At 48.9% G+C, this 26,248-nt stretch overlaps 9 protein-coding genes across 9 annotated transcripts; 3 read left to right on the forward strand and 6 right to left on the reverse strand.

Annotated features, from left to right (window-relative positions):
- Window positions 1-109: 109 nt before the first annotated feature.
- On the reverse strand, window positions 110-2,091 carry F4807DRAFT_419297 (alcohol dehydrogenase GroES domain-containing protein). Its single transcript, XM_047997406.1, has one exon. The coding sequence runs from the start codon at window positions 1,351-1,353 to the stop codon at window positions 247-249; it is 1,107 nt and encodes a 368-aa protein (XP_047855703.1). The 5' UTR covers window positions 1,354-2,091; the 3' UTR covers window positions 110-246.
- A 788-nt stretch (window positions 2,092-2,879) lies between these two features.
- Window positions 2,880-4,907, forward strand: F4807DRAFT_419303 (uncharacterized protein). Its single transcript, XM_047997407.1, has 2 exons — window positions 2,880-3,495; window positions 3,611-4,907. The coding sequence occupies exons 1-2, from the start codon at window positions 3,026-3,028 to the stop codon at window positions 4,362-4,364; spliced, it is 1,224 nt and encodes a 407-aa protein (XP_047855704.1). The 5' UTR covers window positions 2,880-3,025; the 3' UTR covers window positions 4,365-4,907.
- F4807DRAFT_419306 (uncharacterized protein) lies at window positions 4,908-10,784 on the reverse strand. Its single transcript, XM_047997408.1, has 6 exons — window positions 10,575-10,784; window positions 10,417-10,483; window positions 9,980-10,360; window positions 7,279-9,929; window positions 7,006-7,219; window positions 4,908-6,956 (listed from the first exon to the last, which is right to left on the reverse strand). Exons 1-6 carry the CDS (start codon window positions 10,650-10,652, stop codon window positions 5,053-5,055), a joined length of 5,295 nt encoding a protein of 1,764 aa, XP_047855705.1. The 5' UTR covers window positions 10,653-10,784; the 3' UTR covers window positions 4,908-5,052.
- A 189-nt stretch (window positions 10,785-10,973) lies between these two features.
- F4807DRAFT_419309 (UBC-like protein) lies at window positions 10,974-12,167 on the forward strand. Its single transcript, XM_047997409.1, has 4 exons — window positions 10,974-11,279; window positions 11,382-11,461; window positions 11,526-11,731; window positions 11,813-12,167. Exons 1-4 carry the CDS (start codon window positions 11,207-11,209, stop codon window positions 11,880-11,882), a joined length of 429 nt encoding a protein of 142 aa, XP_047855706.1. The 5' UTR covers window positions 10,974-11,206; the 3' UTR covers window positions 11,883-12,167.
- Window positions 12,168-12,343: 176 nt separating this feature from the next.
- Window positions 12,344-13,927, forward strand: F4807DRAFT_27982 (uncharacterized protein). Its single transcript, XM_047994678.1, has 2 exons — window positions 12,344-12,477; window positions 12,599-13,927. Exons 1-2 carry the CDS (start codon window positions 12,429-12,431, stop codon window positions 13,765-13,767), a joined length of 1,218 nt encoding a protein of 405 aa, XP_047855707.1. The 5' UTR covers window positions 12,344-12,428; the 3' UTR covers window positions 13,768-13,927.
- On the reverse strand, window positions 13,928-16,965 carry F4807DRAFT_27978 (uncharacterized protein). Its single transcript, XM_047994677.1, has 3 exons — window positions 15,932-16,965; window positions 14,240-15,788; window positions 13,928-14,182 (listed from the first exon to the last, which is right to left on the reverse strand). The coding sequence occupies exons 1-3, from the start codon at window positions 16,529-16,531 to the stop codon at window positions 14,088-14,090; spliced, it is 2,244 nt and encodes a 747-aa protein (XP_047855708.1). The 5' UTR covers window positions 16,532-16,965; the 3' UTR covers window positions 13,928-14,087.
- A 452-nt stretch (window positions 16,966-17,417) lies between these two features.
- On the reverse strand, window positions 17,418-18,489 carry F4807DRAFT_458761 (Mg-dependent DNase; the record flags this gene model as incomplete). Its single annotated transcript, XM_048001259.1, has 2 exons — window positions 17,418-18,341; window positions 18,409-18,489. The coding sequence occupies 2 exons, from the start codon at window positions 18,487-18,489 to the stop codon at window positions 17,418-17,420; spliced, it is 1,005 nt and encodes a 334-aa protein (XP_047855709.1).
- Window positions 18,490-19,507: 1,018 nt separating this feature from the next.
- Window positions 19,508-20,879, reverse strand: F4807DRAFT_450933 (FAD binding domain protein; the record flags this gene model as incomplete). Its single annotated transcript, XM_048000182.1, has 3 exons — window positions 19,508-19,886; window positions 19,950-20,328; window positions 20,384-20,879. The coding sequence occupies 3 exons, from the start codon at window positions 20,877-20,879 to the stop codon at window positions 19,508-19,510; spliced, it is 1,254 nt and encodes a 417-aa protein (XP_047855710.1).
- A 3,076-nt stretch (window positions 20,880-23,955) lies between these two features.
- Window positions 23,956-25,341, reverse strand: F4807DRAFT_458763 (uncharacterized protein; the record flags this gene model as incomplete). The annotated part of the gene is made up of 1 exon (XM_048001260.1): window positions 23,956-25,341. One exon carries the CDS (start codon window positions 25,339-25,341, stop codon window positions 23,956-23,958), a length of 1,386 nt encoding a protein of 461 aa, XP_047855711.1.
- Between the last annotated feature and the right edge of the window lie 907 nt (window positions 25,342-26,248).

Raw genomic sequence — 26,248 nt, forward strand, 5'->3', positions numbered from 1 at the left:
ATCAACCGTATTGTGGGCACCAACCACCATTTTAATGGAGGACATGGGTCTATATATGGGTCTGAATAGCCTCATAAAAATTGTCCCCACTCAACCCGGAAAGATCAAATTTTGGTTAGCCAAGTCAATTGAATCCAACCATAACCAAATTAATCGAATAGAACAAACTATCTAACCGTTCGATCTACAGCATCCCCCGCACCGTTCTCGAATGTTCACGGCCTATGTACTTCGTATTAATATTGTTCATTCTTCATTTGGAGCAAAGTAGACCGCCCTCCCAGCACCAGCCTCCTTCGCCGCAAACTCCAGCGCAGCAAGCCCGTCCTCCAACTTGAACACCCCTTTAGTCACCAAGCCCGCTTCCGGCCCGGTCTTCAGCGTCCCCGTCTCAATCAACTTGAGCATATCCATCGCCTGCTCCCGCGTGTACATCTCAGTCCCCTGCAACCTCAATCCGCGGAACGCAACGAGCCGGTACGGGATTTCCAACGCGTTCACATTCCCCATCATGCTAACCCTGCCCTTCGGCCGCATGGACATGATACCCGCCTGGATATGCGAGGTATTCTTCGCCATCGGCGGCGTCAGGTCCAGGAACACGTCGACGGGACCGTACTTCGCAATGCTCGCCACATCAGCCTCAACGCTCCCACTGAAAACGACCGTCTCCACTTTCCCCGGCGCCAGGGCCTTCAGCTCCGCGAGAATCTTCTCGTTGCGGCCCATGGCGACCACGCGCCCCGCGCCCATCGCGAGCGCGACATGGACCGCGGCGCCGCCGAAGTTGCCCGTCGCCGGCGAGATCAGCACGGTCTCTCCCGCAATGAGTTTCACATCGCGCAGGCCGCCGTACGGCACGACGAGCTGCGCGTAGAACGCCGCGTCCCTGATCGGGATACCGTTTCTCTCGAGCGCGGCCTCGTCTATGCGTAGCACGTTCTCGATAGGCGCCTTCACGAGCTCGGCCCACGTGCCGTTGTCCGAGATGCCGATGGCGCGGAAGTCGGACAGGTGGTGGGCGCTGCTGTCGCGCTCCTTGATGATGGGGTCGACGACGACGAGGGCGCCGACCTTCAGGTTCTTGGCCTCGGGGGGTACGGCGGCGACGCGGCCGATGGCGTTGCCGCCGCCGGTGAGGGGGAAGGAGACCGGGTAGTTGCGCGGGTTGCCGTTGGTGAATATGTCGCCTGCGTAGCCGTATACCCAGCTGTAGAGGGGCCTCACGATGACGGTGCCGGGGTCTGGCTTGGGGGTTGGGAGCGAGGCTACCGTGGGATCGATGGAGGCAGATTCAAAGAAGAGTGCCTTGTAAGTGCTTGGGGGCTGAGCTGAAGTTAACGAAGACATCATGAGTGTTCAGATGGTGGGACCACTAAAGTAAGTCTGGAGATTGAGTAGGTAATTGTTACCTACCTCGTTGTTTATTTTTTTCAGATACTAGTTCTACATATCTTATTTACATTAACCCTCTGTTTTGCTCTTTCATATGTCTATTCTACGGAACTTTTGACTTCGACGAGGTTCGCTTTGGAGGAATAGAAACGGCTTTCCTCCGCATTGTGCCGTCGGTGGGATTTGTCATTGCGGACGAATGCCGGTTACATTTCCTAATCGGGCGACTGACGGTGGCCGTCGGCCGACCGGTCATGGATTAGTAACGATTGTAGTGGATTATGCTAGAGTCCCCGGTTAGAGGCAGCCTTACTTGTTAAGACCTAGTTACGACAGCACGAATCACGATGCAAGCTAGGATACTAATCCGAACACCTAGAACGCCAGGACAACAACACCCGCAAGAGTACACGAGATAGAATGAAAATTATTAATTCTATGGCGAAGGCCTTGGTCCGCCGTTGGCGTTAAGGATTATCTCATATGGAGTGTGACGAAACAAGAGAAGCGGGCAATGGGGCTAAGAAGAAAAGGGGACATAAGATAGTAAGTGTGGTATATTCGTATATCTGATTGTATCATATAAATAGATATTCTCGGTGGCGGAGATAGGTTAAAGGTGAATACTCGGGTATGAGATATAACACGGAGGTACTTGTTGCTCAAGAGACTGTGGTTTATGTGTTTAAAGCGATGATGACGCCAACATACAGGTTTCATATCCAGCGCCATTCTCTTCAGAATGGTCTTGCGTTGTATTTTTGGCCATTCATTAATCCAGGTATATATAAGGAGTCCATCTGATAGAGCTCTATGATCGTAGTATGTTTCCTGGTCCTTTCCATCGAAGAATCTCTCATCCAGCAGGCCCAACAGAGCTTTCTGACTATTCCTGCCCAGTGCTCCTCTACAGTAGGACTGATCTGCTTACGAGTAGTCAAACCCTGTAGTCACCCACATCCCGAAACTCGACGGTATATGAGAACCCCGCATAACCGAAGCTGTAAACATGATCATGGCGAGATCTCGCTAGCACAAGGTCAGCAATTCGCAATCGAATTCACAACTCCATTACTCTAAATCCCCTCCCTCAGACCGGTCACATGCTCTAGATCATACAGAGCGATCAAGCATTGGGTGCATGTTGCGAGACTGCCGGGCTGCTTAGGTCTGCAGTTGTGACCCTGTATTCCAAATTCACTTTCGCGATAACATATTCGCGACTCCCAACAATGATTGTGCAGGATAATCCATAATGCCTACCTAGAGGATGTCTGAGGAAAAGGGGTACCGTGGTTACGCCAAGGGTGGTTTAATGCATATATGTATAAATGGAAGTTTAGTAGCTGATACAATCATAATGCTGGATACAGACCTTTCTAACGGGTTGAAATGTATATTGAAGTTTACGTAATTTAATGTGGCCCGAGCTCCCCATGTAAAGTCCGAGGCTTTTGCAGTTTGAAGCTCGAAAAGAAAAAAAAGAAATGTCATCATTGTGAATTAACTTCTAAGTTCTCAGTCAACTCACCCCCTCCCACGCGCCGACTCGACTCGTGACGTGGCCCTCAGCCAACATTCGTAGGAAGGAGAGAAACGGAAGCGTGCGGAACGTGGAAAGGCCGCAATCATGTCGCTGACCAGAGCTGAGAGCGTCGTCTTGTCGGCCTTACGGCAAGGCGCCACACGACAAATACCTCGACAAGCAACGAGAAGGCTGCTAGCACCGTCCCTCGCCCTGGGAGCCGTCCGAACTTTCCAAACCACCGCAAGATCCTCTGCCCCGTCACCCACCGGTCTCACCGGCCTCGGCACTCTTCCGCCCTCCTACTTCCAACGCCCCTCTCTCCCCGCCAACACCATCATCCGCTTCGTACCCCAGCAGACGGCATGGATCGTCGAACGCATGGGCAAGTTCCACCGCATCCTCGAACCTGGTCTAGCCATCCTCGTCCCCTTCCTCGACCGAATCTCCTACGTCAAGAGCTTGAAGGAAGTCGCCATAGAAATACCTAGCCAGAGTGCCATCACGGCCGACAACGTCACCTTGGAGCTCGACGGCGTCCTGTTCACCAGGGTTTTCGATGCATACAAAGCTAGGTACGCCATTCTGCCCCAATGCCTCTCCAACGTCTCCTCATTTCTCCCAATTACCTTATGCACAAGCCAATCTTTACTCGGCCAAAATCCACAATAATAACTAACACCCCTCCAGCTACGGCGTAGAAGACGCCGAATACGCCATCTCGCAGCTCGCCCAAACCACAATGCGCAGCGAGATCGGACAGCTAACGCTCGACCACGTGCTGAAGGAGCGCGCGGCCCTCAACACCAACATCACGGCGGCCATCAACGAGGCGGCGCAAGCGTGGGGGGTAACGTGCCTACGTTACGAGATCCGGGACATCCACGCGCCCGGTGCCGTAGTCGAGGCGATGCACCGCCAAGTCACCGCCGAGCGGTCCAAGCGCGCCGAGATCCTCGAGTCCGAGGGCCAGCGCCAGAGCGCCATCAACATCGCCGAGGGCAAGAAGCAGAGCGTCATCCTGGCCTCCGAGGCCCTGCGGTCCGAGCAGATCAACCGCGCCTCGGGCGAGGCCGAGGCCATCCTCATGAAGGCGGAGGCCACGGCCCGCGGCATTGACGCCGTCGCCCGGAGTATAAATGAGGGCGGCTCGTCGGCCCAGGGCGCGGTTAGCTTGAACGTCGCGGAGAAGTACGTCGATGCGTTTGGCAAGCTGGCGCGCGAGAGCACGGCTGTCGTGGTCCCCGGGAACGTGGGCGATATTGGGGGCATGATCGCCACGGCGCTGAGCGTGTATGGTAAAGTGGGCGACGCGCAGAGCCGGACTATGGCGAAGCAGTTATTGGAGAAGAGACAGGCGGAGGAGGACGCGGAGAATGAGGACGAGCCCAGCGTCGTGGATTCGATGGTGAGGGAGTTTGATAACACGGCTGGTAGGAAGTGAACGGAGGGGAGTAAGAAGGTATGAGATTAGGTAACAAGGGCACCGCCCCTTTACGAAGACATGAAAGCTAGGGGAACATAGAAGAAATGGACGGGGTAAGGGATGAGATAAGATGAGATAGGGCCTCGTGCGTGAGTCGGTCAAAAAAGGTCACTGTAACACCAAGCTCTCATATATCTATCGAAAAGGAGGGTTGAGATTCGTCACATCACTCCGCAAGGGGGGAGAAGGAAAGAGAAAAAGAATTTTCTAAAAATCGGCTGAGCATGGCGTCGGCGGACACTGCGGTAGAGGCATTGTCATCATCGTTGGTATAATTATCCTACTTGGGGCTTCAGTGTCTCATGTACGGATATGTAATTCTACGGCACTCATAAAACGACCACGCAACTCATGGGAACGTATGACGGGGGCGGATCGGGGAAGGGGGACCTGGGAGTTTAGGTCTTGTCAGATAGGTAGTTAGGCGGTGGCTCCCTGGGTGTGTCAATAAAAGTCTTGAAGGAATATAACTCTGATGCATGCAACTCTTTTTTCAAGATCATTTTTGGGGCGATGTAGTTTACTTGGTCTTCGTAAGAATAGGTTCGATTTAATCGTACAGATGCCCTAAACCAATTTTATGGAACCTTAAGTCTAGTGGTTTATGAATCCAGCCCCTCGTCGTTATCATCGAAGTCCACAAACCTCAAATCCCCAATTCCGATCCAACAACATCCAATGCCTTTGTCAGCAACTCCAATACGCCTTCATCCCCACTCCTACCGGCGACGCTGCTCGCACTGACGAGCAACGGGTAGAGTCTGAGAAGATGTTTCCGGCTCTCACTTTCGACGTTGGCCGTATCTGGGATGGCCTCGGGTTCGCTCCGAAGCTCTACTAATCTTTCTAACATCCGCGATAGTTCCTTGCGTTGACTAAGCGGTTGCGGCATGCGGCCACGTAATGGTTGATCTGCGATATAGGCTCTCAGCGTAAGAGCTGCCCTTAGTATCAAATATGGTGCAGCTGTTCTCGCCAACCGCACATGAAGGGCATGAGGGGATTCGAACGGCATGTTCGCTGCTGCCGCCGCCGCACTTGGTGGAGGGAAAGCTGGAGTCGGCGGTTGAACTGTTATATGAGGTGTTGAAGCTTCGCTGTGGTTGGTCACTAGGGCGAAGAGTTCATCTATGCATATGTAACACATCTTCTCCCGTTTAGCGGGAGGTGGATCGATAGTACGGCCTCTGCGTGGTTTATAAAGATTTGACAGCCCAATTATATCGTCCCCATCGCCTCCATAGATAAGTGCAGATTCGGCAGGGGCTGGCGCATGTATGATGGACATGCGGAATAGGTTTTCTGCGAATACCTTTCTCGTCTTATCCGCCACAACCTCTCCGCCTAGGGAAGGGATAATAAGCTCACGGAGTTTCAGGAATGAAGAGATATCGAAATCTTGATCCTCTGCTATGTTAACCCGGTCTGGTGGTGCATCACAGTCTGCGCTAATAACCCCGTTGGCAATGGTAACGATCATCTCCCAAATATCCTGCAGATTCGATCGGGATATGTCGAGTTTATGAAGTTGCGGGAGAGTAGCTTCTAGAATAACCAATGCAGATGTTGTTGATAATCTCCAAGGTTGTTCTGTCTTGGTGATAATAGGAAACCTGTATTTGAGCACGATTGGTTTCGACAAGGCCGTGAGAGCAGTCAGGAATGCACCGTCGCTGTAAATGTTTACATCAGAGGCGTGGTTAACGATCAATGATTGAAGAATTGACATGCTAGTCTTGGACATAGCAACATAAGTGCGCTTTTGTGTATTCCGTTGATTTGACATGGCATGCTCTTCGAGAAAGGCTAGAGAGATGAACTCGGATGTCTGAGATATCACGGCAGACGGCGCCCCTGGTAGGTCAGTTCGAAGTAATTTTATCACTTCCAGTACCTGTCCTTGTAAAGGCGTGACATGATCGATATCGGCTACGTATGATCCAGGAGTAGCCACTTGCATAACTTCTCGCAACAGTGTTAACATTCGACGAATGCGGTCGACGGTAAGGTCAACTTGTATAAGACGATACACATCGCGAAGAGCCCCAACATATGCGAGAAGGCAATTTTGATTGTCCGTGATCTTGCCGGTGTTGCCTTTCTTGGAGACGGGGACGCCGCGAGACCACAGATCCCAGGCCAGGTCAATTGTTGTCTTGTTGAAATTCTGTTTTGTGCCGTTCTGGCTTTGTGAGAGCATCTGAGTCAATGCTTTGAATGTTGCTGTACTGATCTCGAGAACTTGGAAATCGAGCAGAGAAGCAAAATGACCTAAGAGCTGCTGCCAGTATGAGTTGAATGTCGGATGGACAGTCAGCACATCGAGATAGTTGGCAAGGAGACTGGATATGCCATTGAGTACTACGACAGCTGTGTCATGCCAGTCGTAACGGATTTTCTCATCAACATCTTGCTTGCCAACATCCTCAAGCTCTTCTTCTATCGACGAGAGAAGTTTAAAGATGACAGACTTGATACAGACAGACCATGCTTCAGGCCCGAGCCTTTCTCCATACGCATCGAATATTCGTAAAAGTGTCTGGATGGCGCCTAGAGATGCTATCAGCGTAGAACAATAATAAGATATCGAAAGACCTACTGTTTCTTAAATCAAGTCTCTCGTCGCTTGTCACAGTTGTTAATCTCAATAAGAGGAGCATCCACAGGGCCGCGTCTGATGATGCATCTTCCGCATTCGAGGCCTTCTCAACCAATGAGATACCGTCGGGATCATCCACGAGAGTATCGGTGATTGGAAGTAATTTGCTTTTACCAGACAAGAAATCAGACAGTACCCAGAAGAACGTTACAGTCTGGTAAAAGAAATATTAGTATGGACCACAGGTGAGCACGAGTGTGCGGAGTGACTTACCGTGAGCGCAATATTTAAATCATCGTCCTGTGAACAAAATTTGTACAGGGTATCAACAAGAATAAGAAAACATGATTTGGGTAATGACCCGAGGAAGTCAGAGCATATTAACTGCAAAGAATTAAACGCGGATCTAATAAGCTTGCTAGATCGCGTTGTAAGGGTGAAGGATTGGTCTCCAACGTCTCGTGTGTCGTCGTTACCGAACTTTCTGGGAATGAATATGCTACCAATAACCTCGAATGTGATCTCCCATCCGCTTAGAAGTGCGTCACCACAGTCATCAAGAAGGCTTTTGAGGCCTTCGAGGATGATCTTATGAATATCAATATCCGTCGAATGAGTCGCCACAGAAGCTGCACGATCCTCCATTTGTAGTGGAAGCAATGAGTCACGGAGTGCCTCTAGGAGACGAAGTTGAACTCGACCGCGAGTTTCGTCATCAAAACCAACGACGGATTTGGCCGCGTCCAGTATAAGATGCACAAGGATATCTGCAGCGCGGTGCCGAATCTGTGCAGGCATATATACGGAACTTAATGCACTAATAAGTTCGGTCGTGATACGTGTCCAACCTGATACATCTGGAGGATAGCCTAGGAGCCTCTCAATGTTGATACTCGCAATTTCGCCAATTTTTGCAAGGGCAAATTGGTCCTCTTGACTAGGCCCAGTCGGTACTATGGTAGTAGAAATGCTAACGAGTCTCCGGTGTTGGCCACTCGGCGTCCGAAGGCCTGGCGCTGGCGTCGGCGTTGTTAAGGAAGCCGATGATTGCGGTCGGCTTGATGCTTCTGAAGCTTGGTCTGTCCGCTGGTCTAATAGACCACATATGGCATCAACGACTTCCACAAAAGCACCGTTAGGGAAGTCAACTGTGCTTTCAAAGAGTCTGGATGCAGCGGTTTCTACAGCCCTGATCTCGGTGCTGAAGTTAGCTAAAAGTGAAGAAGCCTCGCTCTCCGCTCTCGGGTCCGGACCCTTCCCAGCAATTGGAGTCCTACCGGGAGACTTCCCAGTTGTGAACAGCACAAAGTCAGCTTGTTGTAAGGTTTCCAAGACAATTGACCAAGAGTCACTGAGTGTCGGCCCTAAAGCTATCCCCAGGTTTAACAGTGCTCGTAGGCAAAGGAGGTTTCGAGTATTCAAAGTTTGAGGTATCGTGTTAGCGTCCATAGATGCTTGCCTCTGTCTCTCACCGGCGGCGCCAACCGGAGTTACTAAGTTATCAACGCTGAGAAGGCCCCTGGCATTGCCCAAGATACTGTTTGGGGGCTCGGAGACGGGACTGGCGGCGGCAGGCTTAGGTGCGCCAGTGTTGGTACAAGCAGTGAATACGTTTGGTGGCACAGCTGCTTTGCCTAAAGTGGTGAGGAAAGCATCTCTTGGGGTAGTAAGGTGAAGTAATCCTGCAACATGGGCAAATTTCTGAAAGGCTCGAACTAAGCCATGATAATATTCCGAATCAAGCGCAGCATATAGAAAGGTGGAACACGTTGCGAGAATGGCTGGCCAGCATTCGTCGATGATAGCCGCGCATATCTCGACTTCGGTATGTAAAGGGTGGTCCTTTACAGCGAGGGGGTTAAGAGGCACTGGATTTTTCTTGAACGACCCAGATCTCTCTAGGGAGTTCTGAGTGGCTGTGCGTTCCGCCGCGGTCTTCGAAATATTGCTGTCATCATCAACCAGACTGGGAGAATTTCTCCCTGTGTCTGGCTGTTTGGCACTGCGTTTGCGAGCTCGATTGTCAGGAGGAACTGTAAGTGGCAGGATGAATTTAGCCAACCCTTCAGACAATGAAGTAATACAAGACAGGGTCAACGCATAGATGTACGACTCTGGAACCAAGGGCGGTTCAGTCTTGTCGAGCTGGTCAATGCAAGCGACCCGGACCGTACTCCACTGGGAGCTGATTCCAGTATTGCCTCCCTCGCCAACGGATCCGCCAATAATCCCAGTAACACCGCTAGCCTCTAACATCGCCTGATCCGATGAGCCTCCTAAATTCGCATACGGATTTGCCACAGGGATGGTAGACTGGTGGCCCAGACCAATTACTACTGGTCTTTCTGTGCTGACCCTAACAAACGTAGCGGTCAGATTTTTAAGAACATCTTTCTCTCCTTCTTTGGAATCGTAGAGCATGTAAATGCGCCTGAGAAGAGGAGGCTCAGAAAATATGCCACGAAACACCTCCATACATAAGGCTCTCCTCCAAGCAGCCGTATCTTGATCTAGTAGTTGAGTGAGCGTGTCAAGAGCTTCACCACCCTCCGACGGCAAAACTTCTAGGTGTTTTCTTAGCAACGTGTATAAAATACGGACAAGACGTACAGAGGTTGCAAAATTCGGCTTTCCAGATAATGACTTAATCACAAAAGGCATTACCCCTGTGCGGAGTATATGCGCCTGTTCCGGATGACGTGAGTCAGTGAAGATAATAGCATGCTGGCTCAAGACTGATTCTATCAACTCTAAGCCGAACGTCTGCGGAAGTCCAGTAAACCTGAGATATTCTGGTCGTTGATTCTCTGTCATGAGGCAGATGTCTTTGAAGATACGGTAAGCATCCATAGATGCCGCGCGAAGTTTGACAGCGCCATCGCCGGTGGGGGCGTCGCCAACGAAGTTTCCATCAGATACCAATTCTGGATGATATTAATTTCCGGAATTGAATTTGAGCCAGGTTTGAACTCACTATCTTCGGCTGCTACTTTTTCAAATACGGTCATAACAAGCTGCTGAAGTGTAGCAGCGGATGTATTATTGACGACCCCATTCTTGGTCGTCTGCAGAATGAAGCAAATATTCAGAGCAGTGACAAGTAGATCTCCCTGAATCTCCTTGGAGTAATTCTGGAGTAATGTTGGCAGAGCCTGTAAAATCTTAAGCTGAACATCCAGCCCAGCAGAGGTAGCCTCTCGTAAGGCTTCTAAGACCGGGCTCAACTTCGACCGTGGGAGTGCTGTCACAAGAACGAGGCGGCACAAGCAGACAATGGCTATACCGGTGAATTTGGCGTTCCTTGTACCACAGGCTATGACAAAAGGGTTGACAAAGTTGACCTTTTGAGAAAGTTCTATGTATACCATAAGTACTCCTCATTATCCGGATAGTTAGGAACAGAGAGCATACCAGCAGCAAGGTGTGATTCACTTGTGGCACGAATTCCTTTAAGTTCCTCTAAAGACTTCTCAGCTGCCTGAATAATCGATTAGTACATGTTTGCATCGTTGCATTTATTCCCCAAACTCGTATACCGAGAGGTAGGGTAAGTTGAAGTGGATGCATGCCTGTCTGAGATCGTTGTGTTTCCGTTTGCTCTCTTGTATGAGATTGGTTAACTCCGTAGAGAGGAGCTGCGTGGTCATCTTGGCCAGTCCGGTTGAGTAGAATCCATCTGATGAAGAATACGAGCTAGAAGGTTAAAGATTTAACGACCGATTCTCGTGAGGCATCGAACAAAGGTAGAAGATTGAAGTGATTAATTAAGTTGTTTAAGTCCAAGTCGTAAGCTCCAGAGCTTCTTGCCAGATTCGTCGTAAGTCCGCTTGCCGAGAAATTGGCAATGACTAAGCAGCAGGGTCATCAGTTTCAGCCACAGATAGTGGGACTGCAGACAGCCAAATTGAAGCTTCCAGGAAACCCCGCTTACTTAAACTTCGGCAGGAAGTACCTGATATCCAGTGCGACGGGACCTTCCATCCAGGTACATGTATTGTACCGTAGTCGCACCCGACTTTCAACCCCACCATCCCGCATCATTTATCTTTATCGCTGTAAGGCTGCGTTACCTATCTTCTCTCCTACACATTCAAAGGCTCCGGCAACACAAATATCTACAAGACGAAGAGAATTAGATTTAAGAACCTCACCTGATCGAGAACGCGTCCCCTTACTCGATACGTACCAGATTATATCCAAGATGGGTGCTAAGGTCCCCCGAAATTTCCGTCTCTTGGAGGAATTAGAAAAGGGAGAGAAAGGATTGGGAGCTGGTATAGTCTGCCCTTGCCTGCCCTCTGCAAACGAGATATACGCATCTCCTAAACCTCGAGTGTGCGCTTTTGCTGACGTGCAATCTATGATATGTGCAATAGAGGCATGCTCTTATGGCTTAGATAACCCGGAAGATCTCCTAATGTCCGACTGGAACGGCACTATCTTAGGACCACCCCACGTCAGTTGCAACATGTGTGCTTAATGATGAGTTGGGAGATTAGAACTAATGCGCGCGAGTTCAGAGCGTACACGAGAACCGAATCTACTCCGTGAAGATGCACTGCGGCGATCAATACCCCGACAAGCCACCTACGATTCAGTTTGTCAGCCAAGTCAACCTCCCATGTGTCAACCAGAAGAATGGGATGGTAGACCCGACCCAATTACCCTGCCTAGCGAACTGGAAGCGAGACAATACCATGGAGACCATTCTGATTGAGCTTCGAAGGTTAGCATATTTCACTGTAGTGAACCGAACCAGGTCCGGACTTTTAGATATGACGGCATGCTAATCAAAGGTCTACTTTAGATACATGGCATCGAGCCAGTGCAAGAAGCTTCCCCAACCACCCGAAGGATCAGTTTACCCCGGCCATTGAAGTGTTGGCATAAACAAGCTTGCGATGAGAAGGTTGAATTTGACAGACAACACGCAACCTCCAGCATCATGCGTAGTAGGCATATTCAAGGGTCTAAGAAGAGGCCCGGATTCTGATCTCGTTATTTCCTTTTTCTAGTATGACTGTACTAGTTCTTGTTAGACCACCTCATTGCATCATAGCGAGGCCAGAACCACCGCGGAGGAGTCTCCAGTTGAAAGGGGTGGAAGGTCAAGCCCTGGAGTTCGGCATGAATCAACAATGAATAAACACTATCCCCAACTATACGGTACTACTTATTCTTATGCCATCGTGACTATGATGTTATTTCGGTGTATTAGTAACCAATGTTCATGACATGAAATATGTACATCAGTATATGTGCACGTGACCCCGCGTGGCTAAATTAGCGCGGAATCGTTCCGTTCTTTAATTGAATTTTAGAACTTCTAATTCAGGAGCCTCTGAATACTCGATCCTACAAGCTTGGAAGCGGACGAAGGACGAAACTAAGGGGACACAACACCCAAGAGCCTCGATGCCCATATGCCGAGTTTTCTCATACCAGCCCGCAACTCACGGCATCGGACAGCATGTAAGCTAACTTCTATGATTTCCAGCGCATCTAATGTCGCATACTACCTTCTACCTACCCACCTGCCTACCTACATAGTATGTATCGGCACTACAAAGACTAACACACACCCCTCAACCAGGCTTGGCCCTCTACCGCGCCCTCCTCAAGCAAGCCCCCACCATCACGCTCCCCGGTAACCTGATCCGGGCCTGGGGCCCCGGCAACCCGATCAAGCACCTAATCCGGCGGTCCTTCCGGCGCAACCTCGCCGACACGAGCCCGCGCATCGTCTTCCCCGCCCTCAAGGCGGGGTACCAGATGCTCGCGCTGCTGAAGGCGTCGTCGCCCCCCTCCGTCCAGTGGGCCCGCAACCTGAACCACGAGTCCGTCATCGCGTTCCTGCGCGCGCGCCTGCGCGAGCGCAACGCCACCCTCGCCGCCAAGGAGCTGCACCCGCCTAATAGCCGCAACCCGCCTAAGCTGACCAGCGCCCCGCGGAAAGATACCGTGCCCTTGCTCGTCGACGTCACGCCCGCCCCTACGCCCGAGAACCCGCGCCCGACGCCCGTGTTCGCGACGCCGCACCGGCCGCGCCCCGCCGAGGAGTTGGGAGGGACGGGAAAGAGACATGTCCCGCGCTTGGACCTGGCGTTCGATATCCCGTTCCTGAGGATCAAGAAGCCGCAGCCGCCGGTGCTGAGCCGCGTGCTGCACCAGAAGATCAAGAAGCGCGTGGAGCGGTTCGAGTCCCTGGGCGAGTTCTCGGAGTTCTCGCTGCCGGAGGCCGAGCTCGAGGATATGTGGGAGAAAGGCGTGGGTGAGCTGTTAAAGAGACATCAGAACAGCAACTCTGGTGATGGCGGCAGGAGTGCCGGGAACAGAATAATCCCAGATAACCCCGAGGTAGGGGCCATATATAACGATATCTGGGGTGGGGAAACGTTCCAGAGCACGACGAGGAGACACGCTCTCGACTACATATATGGTAAACTCAACGAGGAACGGGTCCGAGAGGTCGCGCGAGCAGACGCCATGCGCAAGCTGATCGAGGAAGAGACCGCGCTGGCTGAGCAGGAGAAGATACAAAGAATCCAACAGAAGCGCGCCATGAAATGGGGACGTAAGTTGGCGAGGGCAGAAGGCAAGACGGAGGAGCCGCAAGGCGAGCAGTGGGAGAAGCTCGAGGCTGCTAGTAAGGCTGCTAGTCTGGCTGCTAGTCGGCCTCCTACTCAACCTGCTACTAAACCTGCTACCCAACCTGTTAAACAAAAAGAGCGCGAGTCTCGCCCGGTTCAGTTCTTGGAATGACCGGGTAGGGTCTCGTATAGTGTAGATGATATGCATTTGGTATGCGAGCGAATAGCTCTGGCTACATAGAAGTATATATACCCTTATACCCCTTACTCCTTGCGCGAAACGATTGATGCCGCTCGAATTTTATATTTTCGGCTGTGGCCGAAGCAAATTGCCGCCCATATAACCTTGGTATATATACCTCTCTATGTACGAATAAAATAGGCAAATGAACATAACGCCGGTTAGATCCCTTCCTCGCTCAGTATCGTGTATCTATACGTGTGTATATAACAGAAAAGGCACGCGAGCCAAGTCTTAGCTTGTACCATGTATCATTCAGACACCACAGCGCCCCAGAACGAGTTTGCGATATCTTTCGGCCTAAACGCGGGGGCGCGTCCGAGGCAAGTAGCATGTGATATCATGTCTATTACAAAACAGTTAGTCATTTTCATAAACGCATTGAAATCGTATTCAGACATACCAGAGATGAATCGATTGACGTCCAAGACAACTCTCTTAGATGCCGGGGGTTGGATAGGGGCCGCCGGTTCTTGATGTGGATAGATGTAAGACGGAGTGTTGGGGAAGACATTAGCCATGTTATCAAGGCCGGTAAAATTCGAGGCGCCTCCGTCTGCAAGCTGCGAAGCTGCATAGAGATTTGATGTGACAGAAACATGAGGCCAGGAATCACCTTGTGTCGTAGGAGGTCCCGTAGTAGGAATATGTGGCCTGGCTGGAAAGGTAGGAAGCCCTGTAGGCGGCGAGCTATTGTCAGATCCCCCAGAAGCAAAAGATTGGTTTCCATGTGACATAGGTGAAGTATTAGGAGGTATGGTCTGCATGAGCTGGATCTGAGGCGGTACTTGGACATCAGAGAACGCATTTGGTGGAACCTCGATAACATGTAAATCAGCTGCTGTCGGTATGACTATCCCGTTCTGCGCTAAATAGGTCTCTACCTCACCCGAGTCGAACCAAGTACCTTCCCAACCGTTCATATTGATATACTGAGACACTCCCAATAGGGTATCGCGCACTCTCGTTGTCCGTTCATTGAAGGGTCCGGTACCAAAACCGGTGCTGTGATAATCTGATGTTCCCGAAAGACTTGAAGGACCGTGTTCTGAATAATGAGTACCGGAGCCACCAAGCTGATGGAAAGGATGCTCCCAGTAATTCAGAGGTTCATTTCTAATCCGGTTAAGAGTTGCAGTTGTTCGTGCTCTGATCTCATCGACGGTTTCGAACAGCATAACGAAGCCAAAAACCCGTGATAGAACTGTCGGAGGTGGATTAGGCATATTGATCAGGGCTGATGCCCTTTCGACGGCATGTCGGTGAAGCCTCCGAGCAAACGCCCATTCGTGAAAAGACATTGTTCGAGGACCAGTAAGCCGATTATATGGGTGCGTCGCCCAATTTGTAAACGCAGGGTTGAAATTCATGTCGAAAGGGAGACGAGTCCCAAAACTGGCATTGTCAGGAGTTGGTGCCGTAACAATCTCATATTGATGTTGATGTAACTGGGGATTAATTAACGAAGGATCTAGATTAGATGCGCTGGCTGATGTTTCCTCAATCACGGGTTCGTGCGTCACTTGAAACCCACCCCAGGGGTTTACCGGCTGGCTCTCGGGCAGCGTAGGAGGGAGTGTAGAGGGTAATGTCGTAGGCAGTGTCCTAGGAATAGGCCCTTCATTCAAGGTGGCGATGTCTTCAGCCCCCTGTGTTTCCCGGACATTGTCATCGAAATTCCCTTCCGGGCTGTCCTGGTCACTGAGCTTAGGGATGTCCTCTTCTTGAGTTTGCTTAATAAGCGACTGAAGTCTTTGGAGTTGCTGACCAAATTCGGGTGCCTGGGCCAAGAGTCCGCGTTGCGAGGCATAGTCAAAAAGATTTTGATATGCACTATTGATCTCGTTGTTCACGTCTTTTAAATCGTTAATTCTTGCCTGAAGGTCCGTGATGGCACTCTCCTTTCGGTTACGATATGCTCTCTGTGCGAGTCGGATTTGGGTTCGTCGGCGCTAGGTTAGGCGTAAGCACATATAAATTCAAGGTCTACCAACTTGAGATATTCAAACCCAAATCGTCTATCAGACTCGACGACATGAAATAACTCTACAATAGGGAGGTTGGCAAAATATAGGGGTTGAAGGCCTCCACTAACCTCGGTGGGAGTCTGGTCTTTCGTTTCAAGACGTGGGCGACCTCTGGTTCTCTTGGCTTCCTCATTTGCTTCTCTTTGATCATGGTCCGCTGGTTTCCTCCCCCTCTTCCTCGGATTAGGAGCCTTATTGGCATGGACAGCGGTGATATTTGGCTTTTGATTTACTTTAGAGGAAGACCGCTTTGAATAATCCCCTTCCTCATACTGCTCGACATTGAGCACAGGTAAATCGGTATGAAGGTACCTCATTGGTGGCGGTTTTGGCAGTGATGCTGCTGGTGTCCCACTAGCAGTAAATTGAAAAACGGAATGCTCTGGCTGAGAAACCGATTCGACTCCACCATCCCAAGAAGCGTGTTGAGCCAGTGAGGTACTAGTAGATAGACTAGGGCCTTCATTTACGCTGTTGTTAGGTTCTACCACTTCAGATGATCCGAGAGGATGATAAATGTTGGAGGAAAATGGTAGTACAGATGTTGTCAGGAGGGGATCTGACAACGAACCGTTATGCGCGGGATTAGACCGATTAGGATAACGCTGCAAGTTGTCACCAGTGTATTGGGTCCGAATGGTGGGATTTTGCTGGGACATCGAGGACATAAGGAGGCGCTGCTAACAGGGGCCTAGGCCCCATGTTGTGTATCAATGCAGGTGGCCGGAATGCCTCCTAGGCGTTCCGTACTAGACCTGAAGGCTAACGTCAAGACCTTCTCCTGTGAGGCCTTGATAAGACACACTCCTTCCCCGCCGTTCCCTTCGGTAGGTAACGGGCGGTGAGCAATACACCACGATTTCCAAATCGTCAAATCGTTGAGTGAGTACCCGTAAGTACTTGTACTAAGTGTAATATCGAACGCTTTTGCCAGTGACTTTCACCGTCAGAGGCCTGTGATCGTGATCGTGACCTGTACCTATGCACTCGACTCGCTTATGAAACCCAAAATGAGCACCACAGCAACAGTCTAAACGGATTTGTATTGGTCAGTGGTCAAGCAATCAAAAAAGGACAGGCTAATATTTAATGATTAGTGAACATTAGATTTAGAAGATGAACTAGTAAGCTTCGCGAGAAATCGCGTCGGCGCTGATTCGATGCATCTGTGTAACATGACAAAAATCACGTGACAGTAATCAGTAATTTTAGTCATTGGGATTGTGGCACGGATTACTAAGTGGCTCTTACTAAAACCACTAAAGGGTACTTCGGTACGTGCTAAATCTTGGTGCAAACGCCGTTGAAGGTTATTGTTCTCTTCATGGATTCATATTCGAGCCAAGCTGTATCCAGGGTTGTATCCTTCACTACATATGTATTTTATTGACAACGTTGTTGAAGTCATACCACTACCGTACGGAGAAGCAGCACTGACAAAGAATATGCAACTCGAGGTTCTATTCTTAACAACCGAGAAACCCGTATGAAACTCCTAACAACCATATTCTTAATGTTTAAGTAGCCGCCCACCTAGAATGTAGCCAACGCCGCTCACATATTTTCGCCAATTGCGCCGAGTCCGAACATATTGACACTATTTCTCCATGCCGCTGCAGCCACCTCATCCACGGTAACCCCTTTCAAGCCAGCAACGACATAAGCAACTCTCTCAATCGCACAGCTCTCATTCCTTTCCTTAACCATACATTCCGCATCCCACTTGTCCCTCTTCTTACTCAGTGGCAAAGGCGACGCGTTAGCTAGATATCGCTTTGCAACCTCACTTCCACTCTTTATTTCTCCCCACGGAGCGTCCGTCTCGATTTGCAAGCGCTCTAACGGGATGGCAGCCACCATTTCCAGACTCTCCTGAGTTTGGAAGCTGAATCCATTTACGCTTATGTCAAAACCCAGCTCTGCGAGCTTCTCCATCTGCGCTTTAGACCCAACGAAGCTGTGTACCAAGCCTCGTCTCGGCAATCGTCCAAGATAAGGGGTTATGATTTCGACGAAGTCGTCGAACGCTGCACGGCAGTGCAGGAATAAAGGTAAATTCCACTCATTCTCCACGAATAGTTCCAGTTGCGCTTTGAATGTGCGGATCTGTATCTCCTTCGATGCATGACTTAGCCGGTCGTAGTCGAGGCCTAGTTCACCAAAAGCCGCGAGAGGGCATGGTGTCAACGCAAGGGTAGTTTTAATACTTTCTACCAACCCCGCCAAGTATTTCGGCCCTTCGATATCAGGTTCAGCGGCATGGTATGGATGAATACCTATCGTGATGAAGCATTGAGTCGGACGAGACTGTGCAATTGCGAGATTTATAGGAATATCAGACAGGGACATCCCCGTCAGCATAACCTTCTCTACACCAGCAGCCAGAGCGCGATCCAACGTGTTCACGAAATCGGCATGATGATATTTCTTGTTTCGGTAGATACCATCAAACTCCTTAGCAGTAGCGGTCACTGCAACCTATACCTACAAGTGTTATAGACCAGAAATAAAGTGGGATTGGTAAGATAAGTTGAATTAGACCTACATCTGCATAGCGTAATGTCTTTGTAGGCTTCGAAGGCGCTTTCTGAGGGAGGCTGCTTAAATCCAATTGTTCAGACGCCATTCTGAGCCGTGAATCGTGATGATAAGGTTGATATGACTCATACAAATCTCAACTTAGTGGTCTAAAAAAGTTCACACTAGATCTCCATTAGATGGTATCTACCAGTTCAAGAATGATATACGATGAAGGCATCCAAGACAGTTACAGCGCTCAGTAGATTATCTGATACCATGATGCCGTCTTCGCTCAGAAATTCACGGAAACTCCACATTAGGTTCCACTCTTATCTCAATGCGGCCTAGTAGGATGGTCTAATTGCGAAGGACATATGAAGCGTGTAGCGAATGTCGTCGTTCTGCGACTTCGTGAAAACGACAACATAAGTGAAGCCTATCATCGCTAAAGTGGCGGTTCAGTTCAGGCCTAAATGTCTCCCGACAGAAGATTGCTTCCATGTATGACTCTCAGCTGTGATAGTGGCTGCAGAGGCTGTTGAATGCAGCACATCCCACCTAGGTACATAGGAGGCCAATTATACACCCTCTTTTCTTCGTCACTCCATTTCAAATTTCAAGAAATTTCCATTAAGAATCAAGCCCTCGTCAAAGCAGGAACGATAAAGTACTATGACACGCAACAAATTAGCTAAATGATCTTGAAGGATCATGGATACCTACTAGGTACATGTGACGAGGCACATATTGCAAGCCATTCGGAATTAATGGACCTCTAGGAATATGCGGCTCTGACAGTCTTACACGTTCGACAACTACAGACGCTAGACTTCTTAACGGACTATTATGAAGGATTCTTTGCCGAAGATCCGGGAGGGAACGATGGCACCGAACATCTGCAAACTCCCTGGGTTGAGGGGTACGTCTAAAAATGATAGGTATCTGATTAACTAAGTAACGAGGGGAGGTCTATAGAAACTCCGCTCCGCAAGCCCCTATATATGCTGACGATGCAGTACAAGAAAAAAAATATGCAGTATCCGTCACTCGTTACACTACCAGAATGAGTTTCTAGACGACTCCTAGTATACCTCAGCCCCTATTCTGCAAGCCACCGAGCTCGATCAATGCCCCTCTTTGCCTTCCTGGGCCTCGAGAGCCTTGTATATTCCGTGGTAAGTACAGTTGTCGTCCATCACTTTGTATCTCTCATCTCCCTTGATGCCTCGTTGAGTTCTCCGAGTGTTAGCGAGGATGCGCGCGGCGCGTGGCCGTCTTACGCTGTCTATCCGCTTCAGGATCGCGGGGACGTCATCGCGTGTGACACCGGGCTCCATCAAAAGCCTGAAGGCCTCGGCGTCCTCGATACCACAGTTGGCACCTTGGCCTTGCATAGGCGTCATCGCGTGAGCAGCATCGCCGATGACTATTGCGCGGCCCTTGTTCCACGAGTCAAGTGGCTCCATGTCTTGGAGTTCCCATAGCTTTACTTCGGTCGCCACGCTGCATAACTGTTAGCTCTGGCTGGTCTTTCCAAACATAGAGGATTGGGACATCCTTGCTTACTTAATAAGCGTGAGTAAACTCGGGTCGAAGTCGTGGAAGATTTCTAGCATTTCCTGGCGATTACCGTCGGCAAACCAGGAATTGGTCGTGCTCTCCTTTTCTTCTTTCGTCACGAAGATACAGGACATATTCATGTAACTCAAGTGACGAAGGCCGTATATGACCATGATACGGTCGGTGCCGTCGCGAGCCTCAAAGACTAGGATGCGACGGTCGCCGGTCTTCTGTTCCTGCCACCAATCGGGCAAGCGACCGAGCGCTTCGATGGCCTGGTTTGCGGAGACGGCCACTCGGCAACATGTCAGTCCGCTCTTCTTGGGCTTAGGGCAGTCCGGACCGGCGATCTTCGGTCTCAAGCGAGAGTGGATGCCGTCCGCGGCTAAAGTCATATTGTCAGCAACCCCACAGCAACGACTTATAGATTAGGTGCTTACCTATGATCACATCCGCCTTTGCCGTCGTTCCATCATCCAAAGTGACCTCACCAGCCTCGGGGTTGATATCCTTAGCGCCGTTGTTGAAGATAATCTTCGCAGGCTCGCCGCCGATACCTAGTTCCTTAGACGGAGCTGTAGCGAGACGCAGCAGTTCGGCTCTGAAGTCGACCCTCATATGGGATAAAGCGGGAGCACCATATTTCTCCTGAAAAGGAAACTCGGTGTCGTAGACCAGGTTACCGAGCTTGTCGAGTGTCCTAAAACCTTGGACAGGCACCGAACCAGTCCGCTCTGGGTCAAAGCCTATTTGCTGCATGATCTTGATGGCATTGGGAAAGTTGGCGATGCCCTGGCCTCCCGTCGCAACCGAAGGTTCGCCACGCTCATACACGGTAACATTGTGCTTTTCCCGCAGGATACGGGCAGCGGCCAGACCGGCCAGACCCGACCCGACTATTATGACGTTAAGTTGCTGGTCCTGCTTTTCGGCCATGATTTTGTGTTATAGTTTTCGGAAGACAGCAGCTAGGTTTGCTAAGGCTATCATTACCTGATAGATAGACGAGTGCGAATTTGGATAATTCTCAAGCTATGAGGGAAATTGTTGGATGTATAGAGTGATATTAGATTATAGAATTAATTTATCGTTGTTAGAGAAGAAACTAGGTTGCAGTAGAGTACTATTGTAACGCATCCATGGCCGCCTACCTTTTATATATGTGAACATACCTTCACTTGACCTACCTGACGTCTCCATGAAGACGACATTGAGTCGCCGCTGCTTGTGACTGGGCATCAAAAACACATCATCATACTATTTTTCATGAGCAAAATCCGAGCAACCTCGAATCTCCGGCCGTAGTGGCTCGGATCTCGGATTATTGAATATATGTCAATCAACGTCGTTTTGGTCATTTGTGTAGCTTATAGTAGTGGGGAATTATGGATACCTACCGAAGTAGAAGGATATTGAAGGCTACGTCAAACTGCACATTGCTTCAATGCGGGAACTAGGACATGCATTTTGGCTTCAAGCATAATACCTCGGGAAGTAATCAATTAAGTAAGACAATTGGATTCCAAGTTGTGTGAATACCTAGGTAAGGAACATATTCACATGACAGGAATAATAGTTAGGAAGTGTTGTACCTGATTCGGGACAAAGAACCAAGTTAACGATCTCTGAAACGTTTGACCATATCCATGCCTTCTAAGATCATTTGATTTTCAACAGCTTTTAAGCACAACTGTCGCGTGATCGGGTAATGGCATATTCCTCTTAGGAACATGGCGATTGGGAAATTGCATGCATATACAGCTTTCCCTTTTTAGGAATAGCAGATTTTGAATGCCGATAGATCGAAGGCAAGTTATGGAAGCTCGCAAAATTCATCTTATTCACGAGTTGATATGATGCTTGGGGTACAGACACAAATACCTCAGCATCTTACGTAGATTTCACATGTCTTTTCGACTTTACAGTTCACCGGATGCATCAAATGACCCCCTAATAGGCATTTAATATCAGTGGAGTTATTTAGTTTGCTTGAATATCTGCTACGTCCGTTGACCTAAGCTATAATTTGCGAGTTGATTCTTGTAGAATATTAGGTACTTACCAAAGAGGATATCCGATAATTCCGAAACAATCGGATATGATCGTCCGCCGTCGATGGTCACACATGAGAGAATGAACTACGTACCTAGTGCATGTCGTGGCGTCCTGCCAAATACGCCACCGTCGTCAATCCAGAGACTCGGGTCAGGTTATCATTATTTTATTACTTCCAGCCAAGATCGCGGTTCGCTCTTTGTCTGTAATGCCGGGCCTCATCGCCTACATTTATGTAACTACCCGAGGATCCCTCAACCCGGTCCAGGCACAGGAACGTACTGCACTATCTAGAACGCACTCTAACTATCCAGACCGCTGTTTGCCACGCATAACCTGTTTATTGCCGTTTTAAAGTGATTTTTTTTACTAGTCTTGTGACATCAAATCAATAAAATCAATTAACTTCGGTGATAAGACCCACTATGCGGTGACCGATTCCGAGAGTTTGCCCCCGGAAATGCCGTTTGCGAGGTGAAACAGCGTCCCTCCGCAGCCGGGTCGCGCCTGCCATTTATTAAAAGTATTGACCATTAGCTGCGGATAAATATCCGTGCATACCGGTACTTTCGCCTCCAGAGGTAATAGATCATATAAGATTAACTGGAACATAGCCAATAGGTACGCAATACCCTGACTTCAGAATGGAGCAAAGATGATTCAGAATATTTAGAGTTCATCGGCGAAGCAAGTGTGCAGTGTTGAATGTCTCCCAAGTCACATCGTCCTGCTCTTAGTGAGCTGCATCTCGTGAATACGTACACCTCAGCCAAAAGTTATTTTACAATTGTAAGGCTTAATACGCTCGCTCATTTGGTGGTTTATAGCGATTTCAGTGGGAAGTCCTACTCATATGAAGGAATTCAATTCGCTAATCTAAGAAACGTAAGTGATAAGTGCGCCAAATTAAGCTCATAAGAATTGCACGAATTACTTCCTTGGCCATTAACTTCTGTTGCGAAAGCCATACAATCACAAGAAGACTGCGCAACTTAGCTTGGCTTACAACTCAGAGGGAAACATCATGTCCCAATCTTAAAAATATAAAATTGGTAGCAGATACGGCTCTATTAGTTAACCCAATACCTCAAAAACTATCAGCAGCAAGTTCAATATGCAAGCTCTCCCTCCCCGCTACTCTCAAGCAAATATGGCGTTTACGAATTCCACTACCATCACTAACGCTCTGAAATCAACTGGACCTTACCTATTACCAGCTCTCCGAAAAGCACCTTACAGGCTAAGATGGGTTGACATCGTTCCACTAATTCTCTGCCCTCTGTATATACTTATAGTCACGATCGTGTTAGTCAATGTGTTCGTGAACAAGAGAAGAATTCGGCCGCGTTGGAAAAGGAATTTAATCTGAAAAACGCTCTTTTCGGATAATACTTTAGTCGCTACCCTCACGACTACGCGGGTTAATGGGGCAAAATGAATGCCTAGGGGCAGAACAATGTGGAAACAGGAGTTTTTGGCTGTGATGATGGGGCTGGAATGATAATCAGGGTGTTCGTTATGGGATTCCTATCACTGGTCAGTTGGCTACCACATTGATTGATACAAGCGCTGTTTATAAAGGAGTCGACCTATTGTTAATCTACTTCGTTTACCAGAAATGTTGGCATTCGTAACTTGAGTACCTAGGTACTTTAGCATACGCAGTTGCGGTCCTCGATCCCCGTTTCCACTCGGCTTCGGTCAACGCTTGTTCGGCGCTGACTATAGGTACCTAGAAAATGCTGTGGCGGCTCAGAAGTCGGGCGATATATTTACCAATCATCAGCTTTTAGAGACATGCTTCGCGAATACCATAATCGCGAGCTATTGATGGCACTACTCGTCCGACAACGCATAGGGTATCACAACACTATGTCGTGGCATCAAGAAATGGGAACAAAGTGGCGATTGCCTTCTAAACCAGAACGTTAATCATGTTTTCTGATCTGCATGTCTATCATGCTGCTTCGAGCTGTTCGAGTCTTGCGCGGAGCCAGGCCCCATACCCAGCAAATAGACCAACTTGCCTCCACGAATCACAAAAGTCCGCTATGGATTTATACCTCTCTTTGACGTATTTGTCTTTACCAGCTTCATCTCGCCCTTCCAGTTCGCAAGTTATCGCATGAGATACCTTGCTAAGGCACACCGGACATAAATAGGGAGGTTGTCGGACGTCTTCTGCCATACAGGACGAGCTCTGCATCACACAAGCGTAATATACGCAGTGAGCAAAACCTAAACAGTGCCCAAGCTCATGGACCACCGTCCTCGCAATTTTCGAAAACCATAAGCCTCGTAGATCTTCCAAAGCCGAGTTCTCAAGCCCTCTTACTGCTTCCACAGCTGCGCTCAGCGGCCCGGGAGTACTTTTTGTCTGGATGTTCATCCCTTCGTCTTGTTGGAGACCCTCTGCCGCGCAGAATCGGTCAACGTAGGATTTACAGTGAGATATCGGCCACATATGCGCAAAATCAATGTTGGCGTGATTGTCTAGGGCAGGATGGTATCTGGCGGTGGAAACCACGGCAACACGATTAGCTCCGTAAGCCCGACCACAGCAAAATACGTCTTCCTCATCCTCATACATGTCGTGATTGACAAGTAAAAGGATGGAATACGCGTCTCCAGGTAGCATCTCGATAACGGCATCAATGAGATCGTTGAGATTTAGTTGATACTTGTAAACACCATCAGGAGATGGCCTGTAGCGGATGCGAGTGCAGCCATTGCCCGCAATGAGGCCAACATAGCCAGTGCCACTGCCTGGTTTGCGTGATTTTTTCGACTCTTCCCAAGGAACGAACTGCAGACAGGTACCTGGAAAGGCTTCAACAGGTAGCCCATGATAGAAGACACGTGTGTATCTGATGACATCTTCTGGCAGAGGAGGATCTACCTGTTTGGTAGCGACTACCTTGCCACCCATGCTAACGACTGGTTGCAGCCCTGTTTTCATGAAACTTACGGCCGACGTGATCTCAGGTGCAACTGCAACATACAATGTCTTACGCCTCCTGTTCAACTTTCGATTCTTGCGCAGTCCCTCGTTGAGCCAGGATCGAAACGACTGTGGCGGGTCTTTAGGGTCTAGGGCTAGTTCATCGCCTGGTAGGATCAACGGGCCTGGAAATGCGCCAGACAGCTTGTTGGCAATACTTTCGCTCAGCTTCTCTACATCTTCAGCTTTCCGGCCCTTCACTATCAGGGGGTTCCGCCCTGATTTTGTCGTTGCGGCTAATCTCCGGTCTGGACAAGGCCAATTATATCCAGCTTCTTTGGCGTATGCTGAGGGTTCTAGTTGCAAGGCCTCATGCGAGCAAGTACTTTGAGCTCTAGACATGATTGCTGATATTATTAGACAAGAATTATCGCACGATGAGAAAGACCTATTCCACTCGGTAGGCTCTAAAAGTTGACATGGGCAAGGATGAACGCGTTGTCGGTTGTTGCCGAGGTAACTCAGGAGCAAGACGCGACTAATTTGGTTCAATTATTCAATTACACAGGGTGAATATACTTATTTAACGAGATATGTCGACCACATATTGCGATATCTATTGTTCTATACAATATATGTAGTAAAGAGCACAACAACCACCTCCCGCAAAATGGACAAGTAGAATGAGGAAACGTACCCAATCCTAAGCTGTGTGATAGATAATTTATTCGATTAAGATAATTTGCGTATTTACAGTTACTAATATACTTATCAAAAGCCTCATTTAGGGAAAGGGTGTAACTCTCTTCACCAAATTCTGCAAGATTTGAGAATTACGGTTATGCATTAGTTAGCAGGTTAGGTAATTGTCTAGCTTGTGGTTCATGTTCCATAGCATAGCTATAATGAATTCGTTTGATTATATAAGGAAGACGTCGGATATTTCATCTCCTAGTTGATTACTCAAAATCAAGTGAGTCAGCGCTTAGGCAGATTCATGACTTGCAACTTTATTCGTAATATATAGTAAACTTCTTGAGATCTACCCGCCTGTGATAGTCTGGGTTGCAAGGGAAAAGTTACACACTTGAGATATGGCATCTAATATTTCTCCTAAATTAATATCAAGGTCGTACCGTACCTAAGTAGGTAGCTTTAGAGAAACCTTAGGGAAACAGTTAATAGACTTCTTATACAGAGCTTGCCTGGACTCAACAAGAATACACTAAAACAAGATATACAGGAGTAGCAAGCTTGGAATTTAACATATCAAGCATGCCTACCGTTAAAATAACCGCCTATCTTAGGA

This window comes from Annulohypoxylon truncatum (genome assembly GCF_022578515.1).
Source record: "Annulohypoxylon truncatum strain CBS 140777 unplaced genomic scaffold F4807scaffold_10, whole genome shotgun sequence".
NCBI classification, from domain to species: domain Eukaryota; kingdom Fungi; phylum Ascomycota; class Sordariomycetes; order Xylariales; family Hypoxylaceae; genus Annulohypoxylon; species Annulohypoxylon truncatum.